General features: G+C 35.2%; 3 protein-coding genes across 5 annotated transcripts; all 3 read right to left on the minus strand.

Moving 5' to 3' along the window:
• Positions 1–3,250: 3,250 nt before the first annotated feature.
• On the minus strand, positions 3,251–5,094 carry LOC125187209 (cytochrome P450 71A1-like). Its single transcript, XM_048083755.1, has 2 exons — positions 4,134–5,094; positions 3,251–4,058 (listed from the first exon to the last, which is right to left on the minus strand). Exons 1-2 carry the CDS (start codon positions 5,028–5,030, stop codon positions 3,468–3,470), a joined length of 1,488 nt encoding a protein of 495 aa, XP_047939712.1. The 5' UTR covers positions 5,031–5,094; the 3' UTR covers positions 3,251–3,467.
• Positions 5,095–7,193: 2,099 nt separating this feature from the next.
• On the minus strand, positions 7,194–13,196 carry LOC125188816 (serine/threonine-protein phosphatase 2A 65 kDa regulatory subunit A beta isoform). 3 transcript variants are annotated; one of them, XM_048085875.1, is made up of 13 exons: positions 13,026–13,191; positions 11,989–12,408; positions 11,643–11,889; positions 11,289–11,401; positions 10,502–10,581; positions 10,262–10,403; positions 10,105–10,185; positions 9,909–10,013; positions 9,643–9,825; positions 9,469–9,561; positions 9,236–9,375; positions 7,594–7,660; positions 7,194–7,519 (listed from the first exon to the last, which is right to left on the minus strand). In XM_048085875.1, exons 2-13 carry the CDS (start codon positions 12,379–12,381, stop codon positions 7,400–7,402), a joined length of 1,764 nt encoding a protein of 587 aa, XP_047941832.1. In that variant the 5' UTR covers positions 12,382–12,408; positions 13,026–13,191; the 3' UTR covers positions 7,194–7,399. The 3 variants fall into 3 exon arrangements, 2 of the variants coding, with proteins under 2 accessions (XP_047941832.1, XP_047941831.1); XM_048085874.1 differs by having other exon boundaries at positions 11,989–12,414; XR_007170778.1 differs by lacking the exon at positions 7,194–7,519 and having other exon boundaries at positions 9,236–9,386; positions 11,989–12,414; positions 13,026–13,196.
• Positions 13,197–14,609: 1,413 nt separating this feature from the next.
• On the minus strand, positions 14,610–16,424 carry LOC125187157 (5-OH-xanthotoxin synthase-like). The gene is made up of 2 exons (XM_048083691.1): positions 15,457–16,424; positions 14,610–15,380 (listed from the first exon to the last, which is right to left on the minus strand). The coding sequence occupies exons 1-2, from the start codon at positions 16,318–16,320 to the stop codon at positions 14,790–14,792; spliced, it is 1,455 nt and encodes a 484-aa protein (XP_047939648.1). The 5' UTR covers positions 16,321–16,424; the 3' UTR covers positions 14,610–14,789.
• Between the last annotated feature and the right edge of the window lie 4,353 nt (positions 16,425–20,777).

The raw sequence follows: 20,777 nt of genomic DNA on the forward strand, positions 1-20,777 counted from the left end.
ACATACACATCCAATATATTAACTATATATTTGCAAATTTGCAATATACATGTAGAATGCATATTTAATTATCAACAAACAATTACTTGTAATACTATAAGCCTTGAATTGATTGCATACATGGGATAGACGAATCAAAATTTATCAAATCAGTACATTTTATATAAGTCTACTACTTAATCAATATCCAAGAATTCAAAATAGAATGTTAGATATGTTATTTAGACTACAGCCAAAATCAGGGGCAGACATAGTAAAGACTAAAGAAGAGGGTAGGCCAAGCCTTGACCCAATTTTTTATTTTTATTTATTTTTTCCTGTTTTTCTGTTTTCTTTAAAAATTGCAAAATTTGTCTTAAGCCCTTACTATATATTGAGGGGCTGAATTTAATCTGAAATTGAATAATTAGAGGGGCTAAATTTAATCTGAAATTTTTTTTTTCAGAACAAAATGAAGGACAATGGCCGTCGTTTGTCGCAGGGAAGAAGAAAGACTTAATATGAAACCCCTTTTAAAAAGAGGTTGTAGTTTTGTTTTTAAAAGCGTGCCAAGCCCTTTACTAATAGACGTGCTATCAAACGGCTTGATTAAATTATGGGTGATGCATTTACAAAGAGCCATGTCAGCATAATCTAATTTCATAACTAAATTTTCAATAAACAAATATATAAATCAATTCTAACTTTAATAGAATTTGTTTGCATTGCAACTTTCTTCACAAAATTCGTGTTCTTGGTAGTATTAATGCGTGAGATAAGTTTTTCTCTAGTTTTTTTTTCTCTAATTTTCAATTCAATGATGTAAATTTTTTTTAATGGTTGAGTTTTGCTTGTTTAATTTGAATTTAAGTTGTTTGGATTCAAGATTAAAGATTTTTTATGCTAGTTCATTCCAAAAAACTATTATCCATTTCTATTTATAGTAGTAACCTCTTTTTTTAATCTCTAATGTAGGTCTCAATCTTCTTCAATAACAATATTGTAATTACTCTTTTTTTTTAGTCTCTTTTTATATTAAAACTTGGGGATGTAATCAATTGCTAACTAATTACTAATCTCAAATTGAGACCAATTTTCAACTATTAGATTAGAAGATCTTGTAGTTAATATAATGTCAAGTGTAATATATTTTAAATTTAAATAATTATTAATTAAATTAAAAGGGTATTAATGTTAAATCCTATATGTAGTAATTATAACTAACTACTTTCTCTCTCCTCAAAATCATCTCAAATCTTTAAATTTACGTAACTCTCTCAATTTAAATTATTTTTTCACAAAAAATATATCAAATAAAAGATAATTTAATAAGGATTCCAACGAGATCTCAATTGTATATGTTCCGACGATGTTCGGGTGATGAAATTTGATAAATTATATTTCAATTTTCGTACATGTTGATAAGCAGTACTTATTTTCAACAAATGCAACAAAAAATCTCAATATATTGTAGGCAAAATCTCAATATTATGCATGTCCAATCTCAATAAAAATGTGTTGATATTTTCTTGTCCTTGTGTTGATATTCTAATGTCATATTGTTGATATTTGTAATACACAATGTTGATATAAAAAAACACTCACGAAAATTATCATATGATAACATAATGACGATATTACCCAATTGTTGATATTTTGTCTACTATTTATTGAGATTTTGTGAGCTTTAATCTCATCCACTCATTTTAAAATCCAAGGGTCGAGATTTAGTCTTGATTTTGGATTAGGGTGCTATAAGCATTAGAATAGGACCCTTAAAACTTGTACAATACCAACGATATCTATTTTAATGAATATCAACGGAAAGTGAATCACACCTTATTAGAGATAAATAAATTTTCTGAAATAGAAAATTTCTATTTTTAGCAAATGGACAAAAAAGGAAAAAAATTCTATTTTGAGAAGACAAACATAGTACATAATTGAGCCCTTCCTGAAAAAATTTCTGCGTTGCCCCTGATTATAGCATATATTAGTATATTCATCAAAATGCTATAATTTCCGGTATCATAACTAGTTGTTGAGCTATTGAATATCGTCACTAATTCCATCAGTATTTTGCGTTTTTTTTAGTTGCTATAAGATTAATTAATCTAAAACCATCAAGATCATTACATGAGTTTGTCATTATTGACAATGTTATCACTATTATGATACAGAAAATCACAACATTAGCGTGGACTACGAAAACCGTAAAATCAACATTTTACCATTTTTTAATTTGTGGCAAGTAGGAAAAAAAGTCACGTTAATTTAGTAATGCCAAATAAGATAAAAAATGTACGTAAGTTAGTCGGATATAGGGATCGACCTGCCGTGGGAAATAACTAACAAAATGTAATGTTTGTGATATTTTAGTCCAATTTAAAGTTTGTGGAAAATATCAAAATATGTATAAGTTTATAGTTTTAGAGAACAACTAGATTTTATCCCGTGCCAGGTCAACTATTTGTTATCAAAATACGTTCGAAGAAGAAGACCGCAGTATATTCATTTTCTCAAATTCGATTCGCTCCGTGAGCCGTGACCCTCGCTTCTTGCGCCGCGTGCCGTGGACTTAGATCTTGACAATTGGTCTTTGGGGTGGGTCGTTGAGCCCTGCCTAATCTTTTTGGACCACCTTAGTCTTAACAAGGTCCACGACGTCCATGTCGTGATTGGACCCCAACGCAAAGCATGTGCCAAAAGGTCCACGATCCGCAACGCATAGCGCGTTGATGCATTATTTATTAGCACTAAAAGTATCTGTAAGTAGAAATGGTAGATCTAGTATAGCGAAAGCTCGGTACCAAATATCGAACACATGGAATAAAATTACACACTGCCTGTCACATACTCAACCTCACATACTATTTGGATAAACGGGATTTTAAGTATACTCACTATTAAAATAAATAAAGTAGTAAACAAAGCAATAAAAGAAACACGTAAATAAGCTGCAAAAAATCATATCAACAAGGGAACTAACCTTCTACCAAATCACTCTCCCTCAATTTTTATCCAATTTCTGCACAACTACTCTACAGCGTTGTCCCTCACACAGGTCTCTTTGACGCCCAATTCTTCAGCCATAGCAAACAGGTCAAAAACTGAATCAACTCCTTTCTAGACCTCTCCTCCCCGAACGCACGTGCAATGGAGTATAGATCTCATTCCTTAACTCATCTATCACACTCTAACGTGTCATTGTCACATGTCCCTCTGCTATATGCCAATAGAAGTGTATCTATTTATTATTGAATGAATTCAGTTAATACAATAGAATTTTAATCATATTCATCTCATTCATATCATTATCATATATAGATAAGTAGTAAAATATTTCAATATACTGTGTCTCAGTGGATTCATTTTATTAGAATCCTTTATTTACACAAATGATTAATCTCTAAAACAACTGTCTCGGTGGATTCATTTGGTTAGAATCCTTTATTTGCAGAGATGATTACTCTCTAAAACACTAAGCTTTATATGGCAATCTTGGGAACAAGTAAGAAAGGATTCTTCTTATGCATAAAATGTCCAGGCTCACACTCGAAATCAAGATCCTCTTCCTTCATTCCACCCGGCAATTCCCAATTAAATTTGTATACAAGATTTGCCAATGAAAGTTCCAGCTCGGCTACCGCCATTACGATTCCCGGACACCCTCTACGCCCGAATCCAAACGCGATCAACTCTGGATTCTGAAGGTCCAAGTACCTCTCCGGCATGAACTCATCTGGGTTTTCCCACACGGCAGGATCTCTTCCAATAGCATAAGCATTTGTAATCACAAAACTTCCTCCTTCAATTTCACAACCATTTACAATACAGTTAGTAGTAGTCTCTCTTGGCACTAAAAGTGGAGTTGGTGGATACAATCTCAAACCCTCTTTTACAACTGCCCTCAAATATGGAAGTTTCTGTATGTCTTGTCTATCGATCATATCTTTCTTTCCGGCCAACCCCCTTATCTCCTCTTGCAACTTCTTCATCAATAAAGGCTTCTTCATCAACGCTGTCATTGTCCACGCTAGAGCAGTTGCTGTCGAGTCGCTGCCTCCATTTGACAAATCCTGCAAAAATTAATCACCTATAAGCAATTGTTTCTCAAATTATTACTACTATATTTAGATTATAAAATTCTTTACGTTTTGTATAGCTTTGACGTGGTCTAATGTAAGAGGAAAGGAAGAGGATCCATTTTCTTTAATCTTTAACAAAATATCCGTGAGGTCACCATCCATAGATTTAGGCCTATTCGGATTCATATGCTCTTCAATGATTTCTTGACAAAAAGCATCAAACTTCTGAAAATTCTTTTCAAGCCTTGCTTCCAATCCAAAGAGGCTATCCATCCATCGAAGCCGAGGAAAGAAATCCCCAAAATAAAAAGCTGCAAGTACGTCGCGAGTTTCGTCAAGAAGGTCAATGTAACGATCACTTCCATACCCTCGATCACCATCATCATAAGTCTTCCCAAACAAAACACTGGAGAGAATATTACTGAAAAGCGACATCGCCATGTCTCTGAAATTGATGGCGTTGGAAGCAGAGGCATCTCTTGCAATCTTCTCCATCATCTTGCTCAGTTCATCTCTGAAACGGATGTGATTTGCTTGAACTTTGCTCGGGCTAAGGAGATGGAAGGTGGCGATCTTCCTCAACTCCCTCCACGAGTCGTTGTAGGCTGAAAACCCGATGTCTTGGTAGTTATACGATACCCTCTTCCCGGCGACAGTACTAACTCGGCTTGAGAAAATGGCATCGGTTGATCTCGTGATCTCTTTCACCGCTTCTATTTTCGAAATCACTACGACCTTCCGGGCTCCGAACTTGAGGGACAAGACGGGGCCGTATTGCTTCGAGAGGCGCTGGAGGTATCTGTACGGATTCTGGCCGTCGAATTGGTGAAAATTGCCGATGATCGGCAGCCCCGGTGGGCCTGGTGGTGGTGGTCCCAGTTTGTTGGCATTTTTGGATTTTTGTGTTTGGAAGTAGAGAATGAATATGGGAAGAAACAACAAGAGTAAAATAAGTGACATCATTTTGTCTTGTTTTTTATATGAAAATGATATTCTAGAATAACAAGTCTCTTCTTTTTGTTTGGAATACTGAATACAACAGGTTTAACTCTTATAAATAGGATATACATTTTTGGTAGGTCGTATAATTATATTAAGATAATAAAAATAACAGAAGGAAGTGGGCTTTTGAGCCGCAATTATTTAAAAGCTCTATGCTAATTGCCACTTTCATTAATTAAATAGAAAGGAGGAATTTTTGGGAATTTTGGGAATTTTGGAAATTATTTATATTGATGAATTCATTCAACCAACTTTTGGTGAAGCAATTATGATTTATGAAGAGGTATAGGTGTACTTTATGAATGGCAGGAATAAATAATGCTAATTTGTTTTTATTGAATGAGATAGAGAGGATTCTATAGAATTTATGATATTTTTGGATTCTATAGAGGCTATGCGACTGAGTTGTTATTATGTGTTGAATATAGAAGGTTGCAATACTATTACTATTTGATTAAATTTTATTTTCTGGCAGAGAAATCTAGAATAGTGACAAGAATGAGTATGCATTCAGTGAAGAAGTTGGTTACTTTTAGTAAGTGACATCATTTTTATCTTGTTTTTTATACGAAAATGATATTCTAGAACAACAACTCTCTTCTTTGTGTTTGGATTTAACAAGTCGTCTTATAAATAGGATACGTATTTTTAAGAGATTGTATTATTAAGGAAGTGGCTTTTGAGCCGCAATTATTTAAATAGAAGTTAGGAGTTTTGGGAATTTTATTGCATTTATTTTGGCTCTTAGCTATGCCCAATAAATTTGTTTAATATGATCGAAATAAATACCATATTGACAAACGTTTTATTCGAGATAATTATGCAAGAATAAGTTTCTTTGTAAATTATAATGGCCTAACAAGTGGGTTTAGAGCCGTAATCATTTAAAAGTGCTATGGAAAATGACATTATCATTAATTATATAGAGGTGGAAATTGTGCAATTTAATTCGATTTTTTTCTTTTAGCAACAACCTACAACTAGTGTTTGATATGATCTTAGCGAGTTTAAGTCCAAAGATCTATATAATAGGGGTAAGCTAAGAAAAAAATGGTATTCCTTCCTTTCACTATTAAGAGTCCCATTTGAGCCGCAATTATTTAAATGTTCTATGCTAAGTGTCATTAAACATGGAAGTTTGGGAGTTCTATTTGCAATTATTTTACTCTTTAACTAGGCCCCAACGACTTGTGTTTAATGTGTTTGAAACAAATATGTTGTAGTACATATTTTTACTCAAGATAATTTTGTGAGAATAAGTTTCTTTTGTAAATTATAATGGCTAACAAGTGGGTTTTGGAGCCGTAATTTTAAAAGTTCAATGGTTAAAGCCGCTATCATCGTGTTTAATATGATCGTAACAAGTTTAAGTCCAAAAATCTACTCCCCTGTCTCACAAAAATAGGAACTTTGAAGTATTGTGAGGCTTATCTCATAATAGAAAAAAAACATAATACCAAAAGATGAAGATGACTATTTTTGTCATATGACCCAAAACGAAAAAAAAGAGTTTAATTTTGTGAGATGAAGAGAGTATATAACATAGGTAAGCTAAGGAAAAAAAAATAATAAGAAACTATACAAAATACATTTATATCAAATTTACTTTTGTAAATTTATAATTCAATTTATTTATATCGGATATGATTTCTCTCGTGTATTTAATTTGTAATTGAGGACTTCGTATTAACTATAGATCAATAATAGTATAGATGATTAAGCATTTTTATTCTTATTATTTGGATTTCGTTAATCCTGAGAATTCAACTGTCTATCAACTCCTAATTAAGGCATCTATTAATTGTAATCACATGATTCATATTAATACTCCCTCCGTCCCATAGAAATATGGACAATTTTAACAGTGGTATAAGTTGTAAATAAGTTTATAAAAAAAATAATAAATTGTAATAACTTTCCAAAAATAAAATATGCATATTTTCGTGGGACATACTAAAATGAAAAGTGCACGTATTTTTATGAGACAGAGGAACTATTGTAATGCAACACCTTTTATTTCTCGAAGATATCTAATTATTCAATAACTTAAATATGCTTTTTTCTTAATGTACTGTATCATTTAGTTAGGGTGAGAATATTATTAGGCTTCGAAAAACAAGAGAATTAGACAAAGAAAGGCCTAAAATTAAGACATCAGAGTTGAGTATCAAGTCTGCGACTGTTTGAACTTAGCTTAAAAACAAGAAAATCACTATCTTATAAAACACTATCAATGGCACATCTCAAATAAAATCATGAGACAAAATACAAATGATTTGCATGCTAATTAGGTTCATAAACAACAATAGCTATAACTGGCGTGCGTTTTTCTAGCTAGACATCATGACATGATCGATTGACTGGAGCGCTTGATTCGCAAAAAAACGGACATCAACGTCAGGGTCCTCCGAGAGCTCGACCAAACTGGGACGAATAGTCTTCTCCACCACCTTAGAAGAGCAAGAAAACGTTTCAGAGAGTTGGAAGAAAATTAATCCCACATTGTAAAGGAGGTTATACTCACAGATTGATCAACGATGGGGATCATCGACTGCAACACCTTGGCCACGTTGAATTTGATGTTGGGCACCCTGCCAGGATGATGGGAGGTTTTGATTATTACAATACATCGATAATGGAGATACATAAGCAGTTTAGGAGCTTATTTTGCCAAACACATCTAAGGAGCTTATAACTCAACCAAACACCCCCGCAATAACTCAAGAGCTTATATTTAGCAGAGTGTTTGACAATTGAGCTTATAAAGATAAAGAATTCTAGTTAGAGACAGCGAAATAGAAGACCAGTGAAACTGAAAAGGTCTCAAGAAAGATGACCTATTCCTTGGGTGACACGTAATTTTATGTAGCTTTATTTTGTGTGTTAAGTGGAGAGAGTAAAGCGAGAGAGAGGGAGAATAAAGTTCAGATAAAGGTGTTTCAAATTTCAATAATGGGACATCTTTTGGGACAAACCAAAAATAAAAGTGGGTCATCTTCAATGGGATGGAGGAAGTATATTATACTCCCTTCTTCCCTGAAAAGCATGAACATTTGGGTCGGCACAAATTTTAATTTAGAATTGATAAAGTAAGAAAGATGGAGACAAATGGTTGTGTAAGTAGTATTAGTGGAGAGTGGGCTCCACATCATTAGGAGTGTAGTGTAATGATATAAGTTGTAAATAAAATAATGTGTAGGAGCATAATGTGTTGCTTAAGCTATTCTAAAATTATAAAGTTTATACTCTCTCCGTTCCGCAGCAGTTTGGTCATTTCATTTTCTGCACTCTTTTTTAAAAAATAATACACCCTTGGTCCCCAAAGAACATGCATTTTAGATTCGGCATGAATCATAATCCAAAATTGGTAATGTAAGAGATAGATAGAGAGAAAAAGTAATTAAAGTATTGTTATGGGAAATGGATCTCATCTCATTAGAGAAAAAAGAGTTCCAAAATTAGAAACTGCATATTCTCGTGGGACGGACTAAAAAAGAAAGAGTGCATATTTTTGTGAGAATGAGGGAGTAATAAACAGATAAAGTGGGGAAAAAAAGTAAGGTAAGAGAGTATAATGTAGATAAGACTTTTGCCTACCTTATTTTGTCACTTACTTTACTCTCTATCCATTTTAACTATTTATTATCAGTTTTTCAAAACAAGTGCAGAAAATGAAACTTCTCAACAACCGCGGAACGGTGGGAGTACTTTTAAGAGACAGACTAATAAGGAAATAGTTCTTACATTTCAGGACGGAGGGATTAAATACCAAACCATATTAGGGCTATTTTTATAAAATTATACTCCCTCCATTTGCGAATAGGAGTCCCATTTTTCCATTTTGGTCTGTCGGCAAATATGAGTCTCGGTTCATAAGTTCCACAAATGGTAAAGAAGCCCCACATTCCACTAACTCATTTCACTCACATATCATTTAAAACTAATATATACAAGTGAGATCTTATTCCACTTTCTTTTCTTAACATTTCCTAAAACTCGTGCCGAAAAGAAATAGGACTACTATTCGCAGACAGAGGGAGCAGTTTATAAGATTATTAAAAAGATAAATGTGGTAGTTATATGACTTTACCTATCCATTTACCTCTCCCATTGGAGATGCTCTTATAAGCTTAGCCAAACACCCTGAGGATGAAAGAGGGAAATACCTGTCCTTGGTAGCGTTGACAATGACGGGCAATAATTTGGAGCAAGTTATGTCGGAACCCATGACCGGAGCAAGTAGCGAGATTGCTTGAAGCACAGTCATACGGTACAAGTAGTGTGGGTTCGTCACCATATCCAAGACCTGCATTGAAACTATGGACATATTATATACAAAAAAAAGGTAAAATAGGAATATGTCAAAATGTAAGAAGCGTCAGCACAGCCATCCACAAACCTGAGGAACGATATGCTGCATTGCCCATTCTGGACCGAATTCCTCCGCCAGACGCTTCAAATTATTAGCAGCAGCTTCTCGGATCGAGTAAACCTGCATACAGTAGAACCCAAACTCTGAGTACGACTTTGAGGGAGTCTTCGGTAAGAGAGGCAATCAAAGGGAATCATGAACCTTGTCCTGCAGCCACTGCATGCAAAGGGCACCGAGCTTGTCGTCGAAAAATCCAACACCCAACTGACTAGCCAAAAGAGGTATATATTCTATGATGGCAAGCCTGACTCTCCAATGTCTGTCTTCTGCCAGCTCGACAATGGCTGGTAGTAAGGACTGGGAGAGAAGATCGATTCCTATAACCTGAATGGGCAGAGAGGTAAACCCTAAGTAGAGGCGTTAATAAAGTGAAACAAGAAGAACAACAGAAGCGAGGAGGCACAAACCTGGTTGACTTGGTCTAACTTGCTAATGATATTGAGGCGAACATCAGGGAATTCATCTTTCAAGAGGGAGAGAAATATGGGAAGAAGTTGTTCGATTGTTGCATCCTGCCCAATCATCAAAATTTGTAAAAAAAAAATAACCAAGAAGTTAAGAAAGTCAAGACGTTTGAGGTAATACGGTACTTGCAGATTTTACCTTTCCCAAGACAGGAGCCATCCCCATAATGACAGATGCCAAAGCAGATCTTACATGTTGGGAAGAATCAGATGACAATTCCTGCAAACAATGATATGGGAAACAATAGGTCACTAATTCTGTTACAATTGAATAATTCAAGTTAGGCTTCGGTTACCTTCACACAGGGCAGAATATGCTGGATAGCAAGTTCTGGATCAAGAATCCGACAGAATTTTGTAACTTTTCCAGCAGCTGCTATTCGCACTTCTGCTTCGTTATCTCGAAGCAGACGCACATATGCAGGAACTAAATCCGTCCTTGAAACATATAAAAAATGGTATTTTATCATGAAAATCATTCTAATAAGAAGGGAAAACGTATCAATCACAGCAACGGATCAGATATAGATACTTACCTAGTAGGTTCAGGCCCCACAGCCTCACAAAGCTCATATAATTGATTGGCAACCATGTAACGAACACGCCAAGACTTATCCTGATGAGAAACACACACATATCAAAAGGGTTTCATTGGGGAAAGAAGGAAAGGGGCAACATAATCAACTTGAACATAAGAACAAGCATTGAAAACTTATCATCAGATACACAAACTCATAAGCATAAAAAGTTGTACATTCAACCTCCCCCCAAATTAATAAGCTACAACAGTACCCAACATATTGATACAAGGAATGATGATTACAGCAACTACATAATTAGAACTCAACGTTATCAAGGTTATATATACTTAGGACTCGTTTGATACAAAAGATGGGATATGAGAAGATATGTAAAACAAGATAAGAAATACGGGCTTCATGTCAAGATATGCAAAGATATGATTTTTTTCCGTTGTTGTTTGATAGATAAGAAATTATCTAAATTTGTATTGTATATGAAATAACATGGCTTAACTTGACAAATTGGTGAGATACATAAACAAGGTTAATGTTATAATTTTGGTAAGATTAGATAGGGCCCTCGTCTTATATTGGGCTTTGAGTTAAGCTTAACTATGATATCAAACAATTAGAAATGTCCATATATAATTCTCTATCTTGGTATTACTAACTTATCAAACATGCCCTTAAAATACTTATTACCCACATTTAGACGGAGAGTCAACAACAAAGTAACTAGAATAAATTTTAAATAAATGGCTCCAGTTCATAACTATATAGCAATAGTTTCGACTCACTATACCTGTGAGAAGTTGACAATCACAGGCAGAATATGGGCAACACAATCCTGAGGCTCCAACAACTTTCCAAGAGCAGCGCAGCCCTCAACAGCCAGTAAGCGAACAGAATCTTGATCTGGTAAGATCAATTGAAATGAGTAACTTTCAGTATATTCACAGTGCCATCTACCATCTTAATTTCCCATATTTTGTAGCTATCCATCATTTAAGACAACAAAAATAATAATTCGATCACTTGATCTTTTGTTGCAATTTTTGCATTTGGTATATTCCAATGGTATCTTAACAAGTTCAAGTGATTTCTAGACATAGCCTCAATAAGACTATAAGAGCAAAAGACTCAGACTCCGATTTACCATCTTGTGTGAGGTCCTCAAACATAGACATTATATCTGTCTTGAGATGAGCAGCTTCCACTGTAGCAGCAAACTTTCCCAAGTTTGTTGCAGCCGCTCTTCTCACCATAGGCATATCATCTTGACATAATTGGCTGTATATTGACCTTAATTCTGTCTTTAGTGTATCCGGGGCACTTGGATATGCAATATGAAATATGCCACAAGCTGAGACACGGGCTGTAAACCACTCGCCTGCTGCCAGTCTCTGTAATTCAAAATAAAAAAACAACTCCAGTCAAGATAGACACAAAACTGACATATTTGGTATCTGACTAACTATCTTATAGAGATATTGCTCTTTAACCTTTGCAAGAGGAATAAACGAGTCAACCAAATCACTCTCCCTCATTTGTGATCCAATTCTGCATAACGATTCTACAGCTTTGTCCCTCACACAGGTCTCCTCCACAGTGCAAAGTGTTTCTAAAGGGGGGAGCAGCACGTTAGCATGTTCCTCTCCTCCAACATATGGAATGAAGACGCCCAATTCTTCAGCCATAGCAAGCAGCACCTCATCATCGTCATCATTGTTCTCACTCAAAAACGGAATCAACTCCTTTCTAGTCCTCTCCTCCCCGAGCGCACGTGCAATGGTGGATAGTCTACGTATGGAGTTCAACCGTAGCTGAATGTCCTCATTCTTTAACTCATCTATCAGGACTGCTATTGGGTACAATGGTTCATCCACCATCGACATAGTGGCACAAAATAATGGTACCAAAATCTGCAACTTCACATAATAAAATTCAGGAATAATATTAGCACACCATAGACCAACTGAATCCTAATTTACACAACCAAAAGAAATAATAAAATCAATTCATTCTAAGATTATTCTGTAAATAAAATCAAAATCCACAGGATTATATTGTTCCAAACCTCATTTCCCAACCAGACTCGAAAATTTTAGAAAACTATGGAGCTGAAAACGGATCAGAATTTCCATAAGAACAAAAAAATACGAGACTATAATCTAATCACGAGATCCCATCATAACGGGTGCTAAAATTATAACTCAAAGGAAAAAAGGTTAAGCTAGGTTCATAAAATAAGAGAGAAATGCAATTTACTCAGGCCAAAAACTAACGCAGGGATCACCCTCCCCCAGATCAAAAAAAGGGGAAAGCGAAATAATCTAAATTAACTCGGAGATGAGATATTAGACCCAAAATTTAAATTTGGCAAGCCCTAATTGTTTTTTTTATTATTATTATTTGGGAAGTTGGAATAAATTAAAGAGCAGATCAAAATCCATGGGAAGAAATCCAAGATCTGGGGTCTGAATCCTCAATCAACATCAATTAGGGCAAAGAGAGAAAATTGAAAGGAGAAGAGATTTACCTGTGGCAATAAGCTCCGCCGGCTCCCTCAGAATCAGAGGCGTTTAGGTGGAGAGATATTTATGAATTTTGTATTCGAGATTTCAGGCCAATGTTTGCATGTAAAAAGCTGGAGAAGAAGAAGAAGAAAAATGGCAGCCGAAATACAGTCTCATCAAAAGGAGCGATTAAATTTGCTTTACTTTAATCAGAGTGATGCCAAGGTTGAATATTTTATTTTATTTTATTTTATTTTCTATATAAAATAACACCTCTACCTTTTTTGATTTAAAAAAATACAGAGTACTACTAGTATCTTTTGTATTGAACAACTCCCACACAACCAACTGATTGAAGATCAAATATTTTGAACCTAAAATCTTGCTACCATTGAAAATCACCCCTTTCAATCTCCAATCTTAACTATATATTTCAGAACTCTAACTAACTAACTAGAGTTCAAATATCTCTAGCCTTGTTAGAACAACAACATCAGGATCTATGAACTCTGCCTCCTCACTAAGCTCCTCAAAGAAGTCCACCATAATTTTTTTTATGGACTTATTGAATGCTCCAGATTTTCGTGTGACAATCCTGTAATTTAACTATCAAGTTGCTGGCCTAACATTTTTAGTAATGTTTAAAATCTGTATTTCTGCAATAAAGTTTGGAAACTTCATGTCGCTAATTTTTATAAACAAATTATGACACAGGCTATGGGCTTAAACTGATTAAAAGCCCAGTGTAGTTATAGGCCCATGGCCCTTCCTTTTAAGAAAGCAACAATGGCAATCATCAAACGACAAGAGTAGCAATGAGATGAACATATCCTTTGGTAGTAGACTGCATCTTGCAAAGCAAATGATATAGATAAAGACATAAAAGAGCAATGCCTATCACTCAGAGAATTGATTGTATCTGAACAGGACCCCCCTACAATAAAACATGAAACAAATGAATCAGAAGAAAAATACCACTTCATTTCGAAGTTGAATTGCAATCACCTTATTCTTCAAATTGTGCAAATACAATAAAAAAATCAGCTATACTTACAAAAGCATATGGAAGTAAGAAGAGCCCTCTTCTTATATGTTCCCTAGCTCCGCTCAGAATAGACCTTCTTGTGCATTCTCATAAATATGGTCAAAAATGGGTAAAGAGTTACTACATATACACGCATACGAAATATGCTTATATTGTATACTAACCTCTGACACCTTTGATGTAGACCAAAAACTCATTCATGTAAAACATTCCATTTGCTAGAAATGAAATAAACATATATCCTATGCTGATTCTAGTACTTAAAACGTGAAATGAACTTGAGTCCTTTGATAGCAATCAACTATACGTTTGACGCTGTTTCAAGAATAACTTAAAATAAAAGGTGGAAAAAGGCGGATCATTAGAGACTTCTTTGAATAGCATAAGCATCTATCAGGACTCCAACGTGTCACTATCCTATATGTCAATAGAAGTTTATCTATTTATTTTTTGAATGAATTCGACTAATAGAATAGAGAATATAATTGTGCACACGTAGATTAACCTCCTCATTAAACCAATTTGAACTGAAGGTGGATCTATTAAGAAGAAAAAAAAGGCATGGATAAATAGATCTCATTCATATCATTATGTAAGTATAATATTTCAAACTATTGTCTTGGTGGATTCATTTTACTTGAATCCTTTATTTACATAGATGATGTATAAAATTTCAAAATATTGTCTAGATGGATTCATTTTCTTAGAATCCTTTATTGATCAGGGTCTAAAACACGAAACTTTATATGGCAATCTTGGCGACAAGACAAAGATCATTCTTCTTATGCATTGCTGCACCAGTCGTACTCTCGAAATCAATATCATCTTCCTTCATTCCAACAGGCAATTCCCAATTAAATTTGTATAAAAGATTTGCTAAAGCAAGTTCCATCTGGGCCATCGCCATTCCATTTCCCGGGCACCCTCTCCGCCCGAATCCAAACGCTATATCCTGAGTAGTCTGATCCCCCACGAACCTCTCCGGCAAGAATTCATCCGCGTTTTCCCACGCGGCGGGATCTCTTCCAATAGCCCAAAGATTCATATACACCATAGTTCCAGCTTCTATTTCATAACCATTTACACTACACTTTTCAGTAGTCTTTCTTGGAATTGAAAGTGGAGCTGGTGGATACAATCTCATACTCTCTTTTATAACTGCCCTCAAATATGGAAGTTTCTCTATGTCTTGTTTATCGATCATATCTTTCTTTCCAATCAACTGCCTTATCTCCTCTTGCAACTTCTTCATCACCAAAGGCTTCTTCATCAACAATGTCATTGTCCACAATATAACACTTGCTACTGAGTCGTTCCCTCCGGTAACCATATCCTGCAAAATTAATCACCTAAACACTTGTTCCTCAAATGATTATATCAAGATGTAATTTCAATATAAAATTCATTACCATTAGTGCTGCTTTGATGTGGTTTACGGTAAGAGAAGAGGTTCCATTTTCTTTAATCCTTAACAAAATATCGATGAAGTCACCTTCCATAGATTTAGGCCTATTCGGCTTCAGATGCTCTTCAATCAATTCTTGACAAAAAGAATCCATCATGTGAAAAGTCTTATCAAGCCTTGCAGCCATTCCAGAGAGGCTATCAACCCATCGAAACCAAGGCAAGTAATCCCCCACAAAAAAGCCTGCATATAAGCTCTGAACTCCGAGAGCAAGATGGTTTAAACGATCACCTCCATGTACCCCAAACACAAGTCTGACCATGATATTATTTAAAAGCATCGTCGTCATCTCACTGAAATTGGTGACGGTGGAAGAAGAGGCATCTCTAGCAATCTTCTCCATCATCTTTCTCACTTCATCGCTGAAAATGGAGTGAGATGATTGAACTTGCTTTGTGCTAAAGAGATGGAGGGTGGAGACCTTCCTCATCTCCCTCCACGTGTCATTGTAGTCGGAAAACCCGATGTCTATGTTGTTATACGACAGCTTATCCATGGTGACAAGAGAAGGTCGGCCCGAGAAAATGGCATCGTATGATTTCAAGATCTCTTTCACTGCTTCTACTGAGGAAATCACAACAAGGGGCTTGATTCCGAGCTTGAGGAACATGACCGGGCCGTATTGCTTGGAGAGGCTCTGGAAGTACGTGTGCGGATACCGACCGTCGATTTGGAGCATATTTCCGACGATCGGCAGCCCTGGTGGGCCCGGTGGTCTGAGTTTGTTGGCATATTTAGGTTTTTGTAATTGGAAGTAGAGAATCAAGATTATGGGAAGAGACCATAAGAGTAAAATAAGTGATATCATTTTGTTGTATATATGATTATACAATGAAATGATACTTTAGAACAACAAGTCTCTTCTTTTTATTTGGGATACAACATGTTTTACTTATAAATAGGATACACATTTTTGGGAGATCGTAGTATTATAGTAAGATAATAAAATTAATAATAGAAGGAAGAGGGCTTTTGAGCCGTAATTATTTAAAAGCTCTATGCTATTATCATTACCATTAATTATATAAAAATGGGAATTTAGGGGATTCTATTTGCATTTATTTTGCTCTTAGCTATGCCTAACAACATGTATTTAATTTTATCGAAATAAATATTATGTTGACCAACATTTTTTTCTAGAAAAATATATGAGAATAAGTTTTTTTGTAAATTATACTGGCCTAACAAGTGGGTATAGAGTAGGGGTGGCAAATCGTGCGTGTCGGGTCGTTATCGTGTCGACACGATAACGACACGAACACGATAACAACAAACACGAACACGACCCGTTAAAAAAACCTCAAACACGAACACGAACACGACCCGCTACCCCCAGACACGAACACGACACGAACCCGTTAACGACACGAACCGTTTCGGATCAACACGACACGAACACGACACAAACCCATTAATGACACGAAAATAAGTATTGAAAAATGAAAATAATAAGAATAATAATATTAAAATATTATGTGTTAATAAGAATAATAATATTAAAATATTATGTATTAACGGATAACACGAACACGACACGAACACGCATTGTTAACGGATAACACGAACCCGACACGAACACGACACGAAATTTTCGTGTCCTTAATGGGTCGACCCGATAAGGACACGAACACGATAAGCTCTGACCCAAACCCATTAATTTCGTACCGGTTCGTGTCGTGTCAAAATTTGCCAGCCCTAGTATAGAGCCGTAGTTGTTTAAAAATTCTATGGTAAATGTCATTATCATTAATTATATAGAAATGGGCATTTTGATTTTAGGGTATTCTATTTGCATTTATTTTGCTCTTAGTTATGCCCAACAACATGTATTTAATGTGATCGAAAAAAATACTATGTTGACCAACATTTTTTTCAAGAAAAATATATAGAATAAGTTTCTTTGGAAATTATAATGGCTTAAGTAACAAGTGGGTATAGAGCCGTAGTTATTTAAAAGTTCTATGGTAAGAGTCATTATCATTAATTATATAGAGAAAATTGTGCAATTTATTTCCAGTTTTTATTTTTCTTTTAACAATGGCCATCAACTTGTATTTGATATGATCACAGCGAATTTAAATCCAAAGACCTAAGAAAAAAATTGGTAAGAAATTACACATAATGAATCTATATCACGCATATCACGCTGAATTAACAACTTTGCACCTACTCATAACTGCCGCAATCTATTCTGATAAAGAGCAAGGAAGTGGGTTTTTGAGCCGCAATCATTTAAAAGTTCTACGCTAATTTTCATTATCATTAATTATATAGAAATATGGAAATTAATGTGATCGAAACAAATATGTAGTCCATGGAATTTTTTCAAGATAATATGTAGTCCATGGTTTTTTTCAAGATAATTTGGTGAGAACAAACATGGAAATTAATGTGATCGAAACAAATTATAATGGCCTAATAAGTGGGGTTTGGAGTCGTAATTATTTAAAAATTCTATAATAAACGCCATGATCATTAATTCTATTGAAACATGGAAATTGTGTCATTAACTTGTGTTTAATATTGACCGTAACAAGTTGAGTGATGCTAAATGGTCACATTATGGCCAGTCATAATCTTAAAATATTATTAAAATTCTGTGTAATTTGTGAATCTTGCGACACAATGAACACGAACACAAAAGAAGACAACGATATAACGTGGTTCGGCGTAAGCCTACGTCCACAGGCAAATGAGGAACTTCTTCACTAATCGATCAAAACAAGATTACAGTGTGGATCTCAAAAGCAAAACAAGAACAAAGAGATAACTAAGCTAACACAGCCATATTCTCCATCAACTATAGAACACTCTATTTCACTCTTGTGTCTCTTCTTCTCATGGAATGAAATTGAGTGAAGTAACGGCTGATCTCAGCTCTTATATGTGAGCTAACAGCCTCGGCTCCCAGAACCTCAGGTTAGTTGCAAACTAGCCGTTGCAACTAATATTTGAAACTGATCCAGCTCACTCAACCGACTTGCCCTTTTTCAATTGCTAAGATGATGATTTGTTCTACCATATACTTAACAATTCTCCACCTTGGTTGATCAAATCAGTTCTAACCATTCTCATCTGCCAAACGCCCCAGATTACTGACTGCTCAATCCCACCAGCCCCAAGCAATATTTGAACTTGGGTGCTAGGAGAGCTTTGGTTAACATATCGGCCGCGTTTTCCTCTGTGTTGACCTTCTGCACCTTCACCTTCCCCTTATCTATCTCATCTCTAATGAAATGGAGCCTCACATCAATGTGCTTCGTTCTTTCATGAAAGACTTGGTGCTTCGTCAGACATATAACACTATTACTATCACAAAATATGGTAACACATGTCTGCTCAAAACCAAACTCTTCTACCATTCCTTTCAGCCAATAGCTCTCCTTAACTGCCTCAGTTAAGGCAATATACTCTGCTTCAGTAGTCGAGAGGGCGACCACCGATTGTAGAGTGGACTTCCAACATATTGCAGCACCAAAAAAATTGAAGATGTATCCTGTCTGAGTTTTTCTGCTATCCAAATTTGAAGCGAAATCTGAATCGCAGTAACTAATCAGAGCATCTCCTTCATTGTTCTTCTTGGCTCTAAACAAAATTCCAAGCCCCTCAGTTCCCTTCAAGTACCTTAATATCCATTTAAGAGCTAGCCAATGCTCTCTTCCCGTATAAGCCATGTACCTGCTCTGACTACACTGATTGCATGAGCCACATCGTGTCTAGTACACACCATAGAGTACATAATGTTGGGGTTTGTATACTAAAAGATGCTTCGAGCGTACATGCCTTTGTACAGTTAGCTTGTACATGTATACGAGAAATGTCACGTCCACTTGTTTACCTATTTATGAGAATAAATAATATAATATAATGGTTTATTATTGAAATATAATAAACAAGTCTAAGGCTTTTTACTAAGAAGGTCAAGTAGGGAAATTCGATGAATCTCCTCATGAGTTTTCCAGTAGGGGACTTGGCCAGATCTAGTAAGAATAAAAATGTATTCACAACCTAGATAGGCTTTGGCTACCTATTGGTACGGTTGTGGTGTTTGTGATAATTCTCTCTTACCTAAGAAGAGATTAGTAACACCGGTGTGGTAAAGCACTGAAAGGATCTAATCCGAAATGTATTCTTTATTGCTATCTACTGAAAATATATATTTCAGAAAGTTTAGTATTTTCTAGTCTATGATATTAATATCAATATTGTTTATTCAATCAAACGCCACTTTGAGTCAATATGTGAGAGTTTGTACGTAACTCAAGTTCATGATATCTTGGGTGGTAGTAATTGAATAACATGAAGGTATTGGAATATTATTTCATAGAATTCGCGTGCCCAGTGTGGTATGATTAAATCCCTAAGGGGTGATCCCCAAGAGGTGTTTGAAAAAGGAATTTATTATTCAGAAAACTGCGCAGTTGGAATTTATTCCACGAATAATAAATAAAGTTTCAAACTAGAAAAACTCTTTGAAGAATTAATTTAATTCTATCATATAGCAGACAAAAGAATTAAATTGACGAATCAAGATAATCTTAAACGCAGGAAATATTATAAAATAAAATGGACCCAAGTTATTTGTAATTTGGTGATTTAAATGGGAGTGCAATATTATTCTTTAGTGGAACAAAATAATATTCCATTGATAATATATTAAATCATGGATCATTTGATTTAATTAGTAATTTATCTAATGGGTGAGCCCAACACTTAAGTCATTCCATGGATCTCCTTACTAGCCCAATAAGGTCCACTATAAATAATGAATGAAAGTAAAACTCTAGCACACAATCCAAGGCACCTCAAACCCTAACCCTAGGAGGCAAATCGGCGCCTCCCTCTGCTCTCTCATTTGGTCTCGATTTTCGTGCCTAGCACGTGGGAAAATTAGGGTTTTGATTATTGTTCTTGATCTATCCTAATTCATAGGATTAGATCTAGACGATTTGGTGTTTGTATTGGGTTTCCCTACATCCATTCAAAGTTATTTAATTGATAATCTAGATCCGCCCACACGGATGGAGAATCAAGGACAAGGGAATAGTACGGAAGATTCGTGGTCGATAAACCAAGGATCTCCGGGTGGTGCAGCTAGCAACGTCAATCCAATGATGGATTATGAGGTAACGATCGAATCTACATCGAATATGCATGATTATGTGTTTATTTGATGTTATATCTATAGATCTATATTTGTTGCATGAAATTGGAGTAGAATGCATAATCACCTAAATAGATCCGTCTAGGACTTGTTTGGTTTCC

The sequence above is a fragment of the Salvia hispanica genome, chromosome 5, assembly GCF_023119035.1.
Source record: "Salvia hispanica cultivar TCC Black 2014 chromosome 5, UniMelb_Shisp_WGS_1.0, whole genome shotgun sequence".
Taxonomy (NCBI): Eukaryota; Viridiplantae; Streptophyta; class Magnoliopsida; order Lamiales; family Lamiaceae; genus Salvia; species Salvia hispanica.

What these genes read in the sequence shown, in the direction of transcription:
- LOC125187209 (XM_048083755.1), bottom strand. Translation starts at nt 5,030, where the DNA reads ATGATGTCACTTATTTTACTCTTGTTGTTTCTTCCCATATTCATTCTC. An exon ending in ACGTCAAAGCTATACAAAAC is followed by an intron (nt 4,059 to 4,133) that starts GTAAAGAATTTT and finishes TAATTTTTGCAG; the next exon opens with GATTTGTCAAATGGAGGCAG.
- LOC125188816 (XM_048085875.1), bottom strand. Translation starts at nt 12,381, where the DNA reads ATGTCGATGGTGGATGAACCATTGTACCCAATAGCAGTCCTGATAGAT. An exon ending in TGGCTCCTGTCTTGGGAAAG is followed by an intron (nt 10,014 to 10,104) that starts GTAAAATCTGCA and finishes ATGATTGGGCAG; the next exon opens with GATGCAACAATCGAACAACT. An exon ending in AGTTAGACCAAGTCAACCAG is followed by an intron (nt 9,826 to 9,908) that starts GTTTGTGCCTCC and finishes CTGCCCATTCAG; the next exon opens with GTTATAGGAATCGATCTTCT.
- LOC125187157 (XM_048083691.1), bottom strand. Translation starts at nt 16,320, where the DNA reads ATGATATCACTTATTTTACTCTTATGGTCTCTTCCCATAATCTTGATT. An exon ending in ACATCAAAGCAGCACTAATG is followed by an intron (nt 15,381 to 15,456) that starts GTAATGAATTTT and finishes TTAATTTTGCAG; the next exon opens with GATATGGTTACCGGAGGGAA.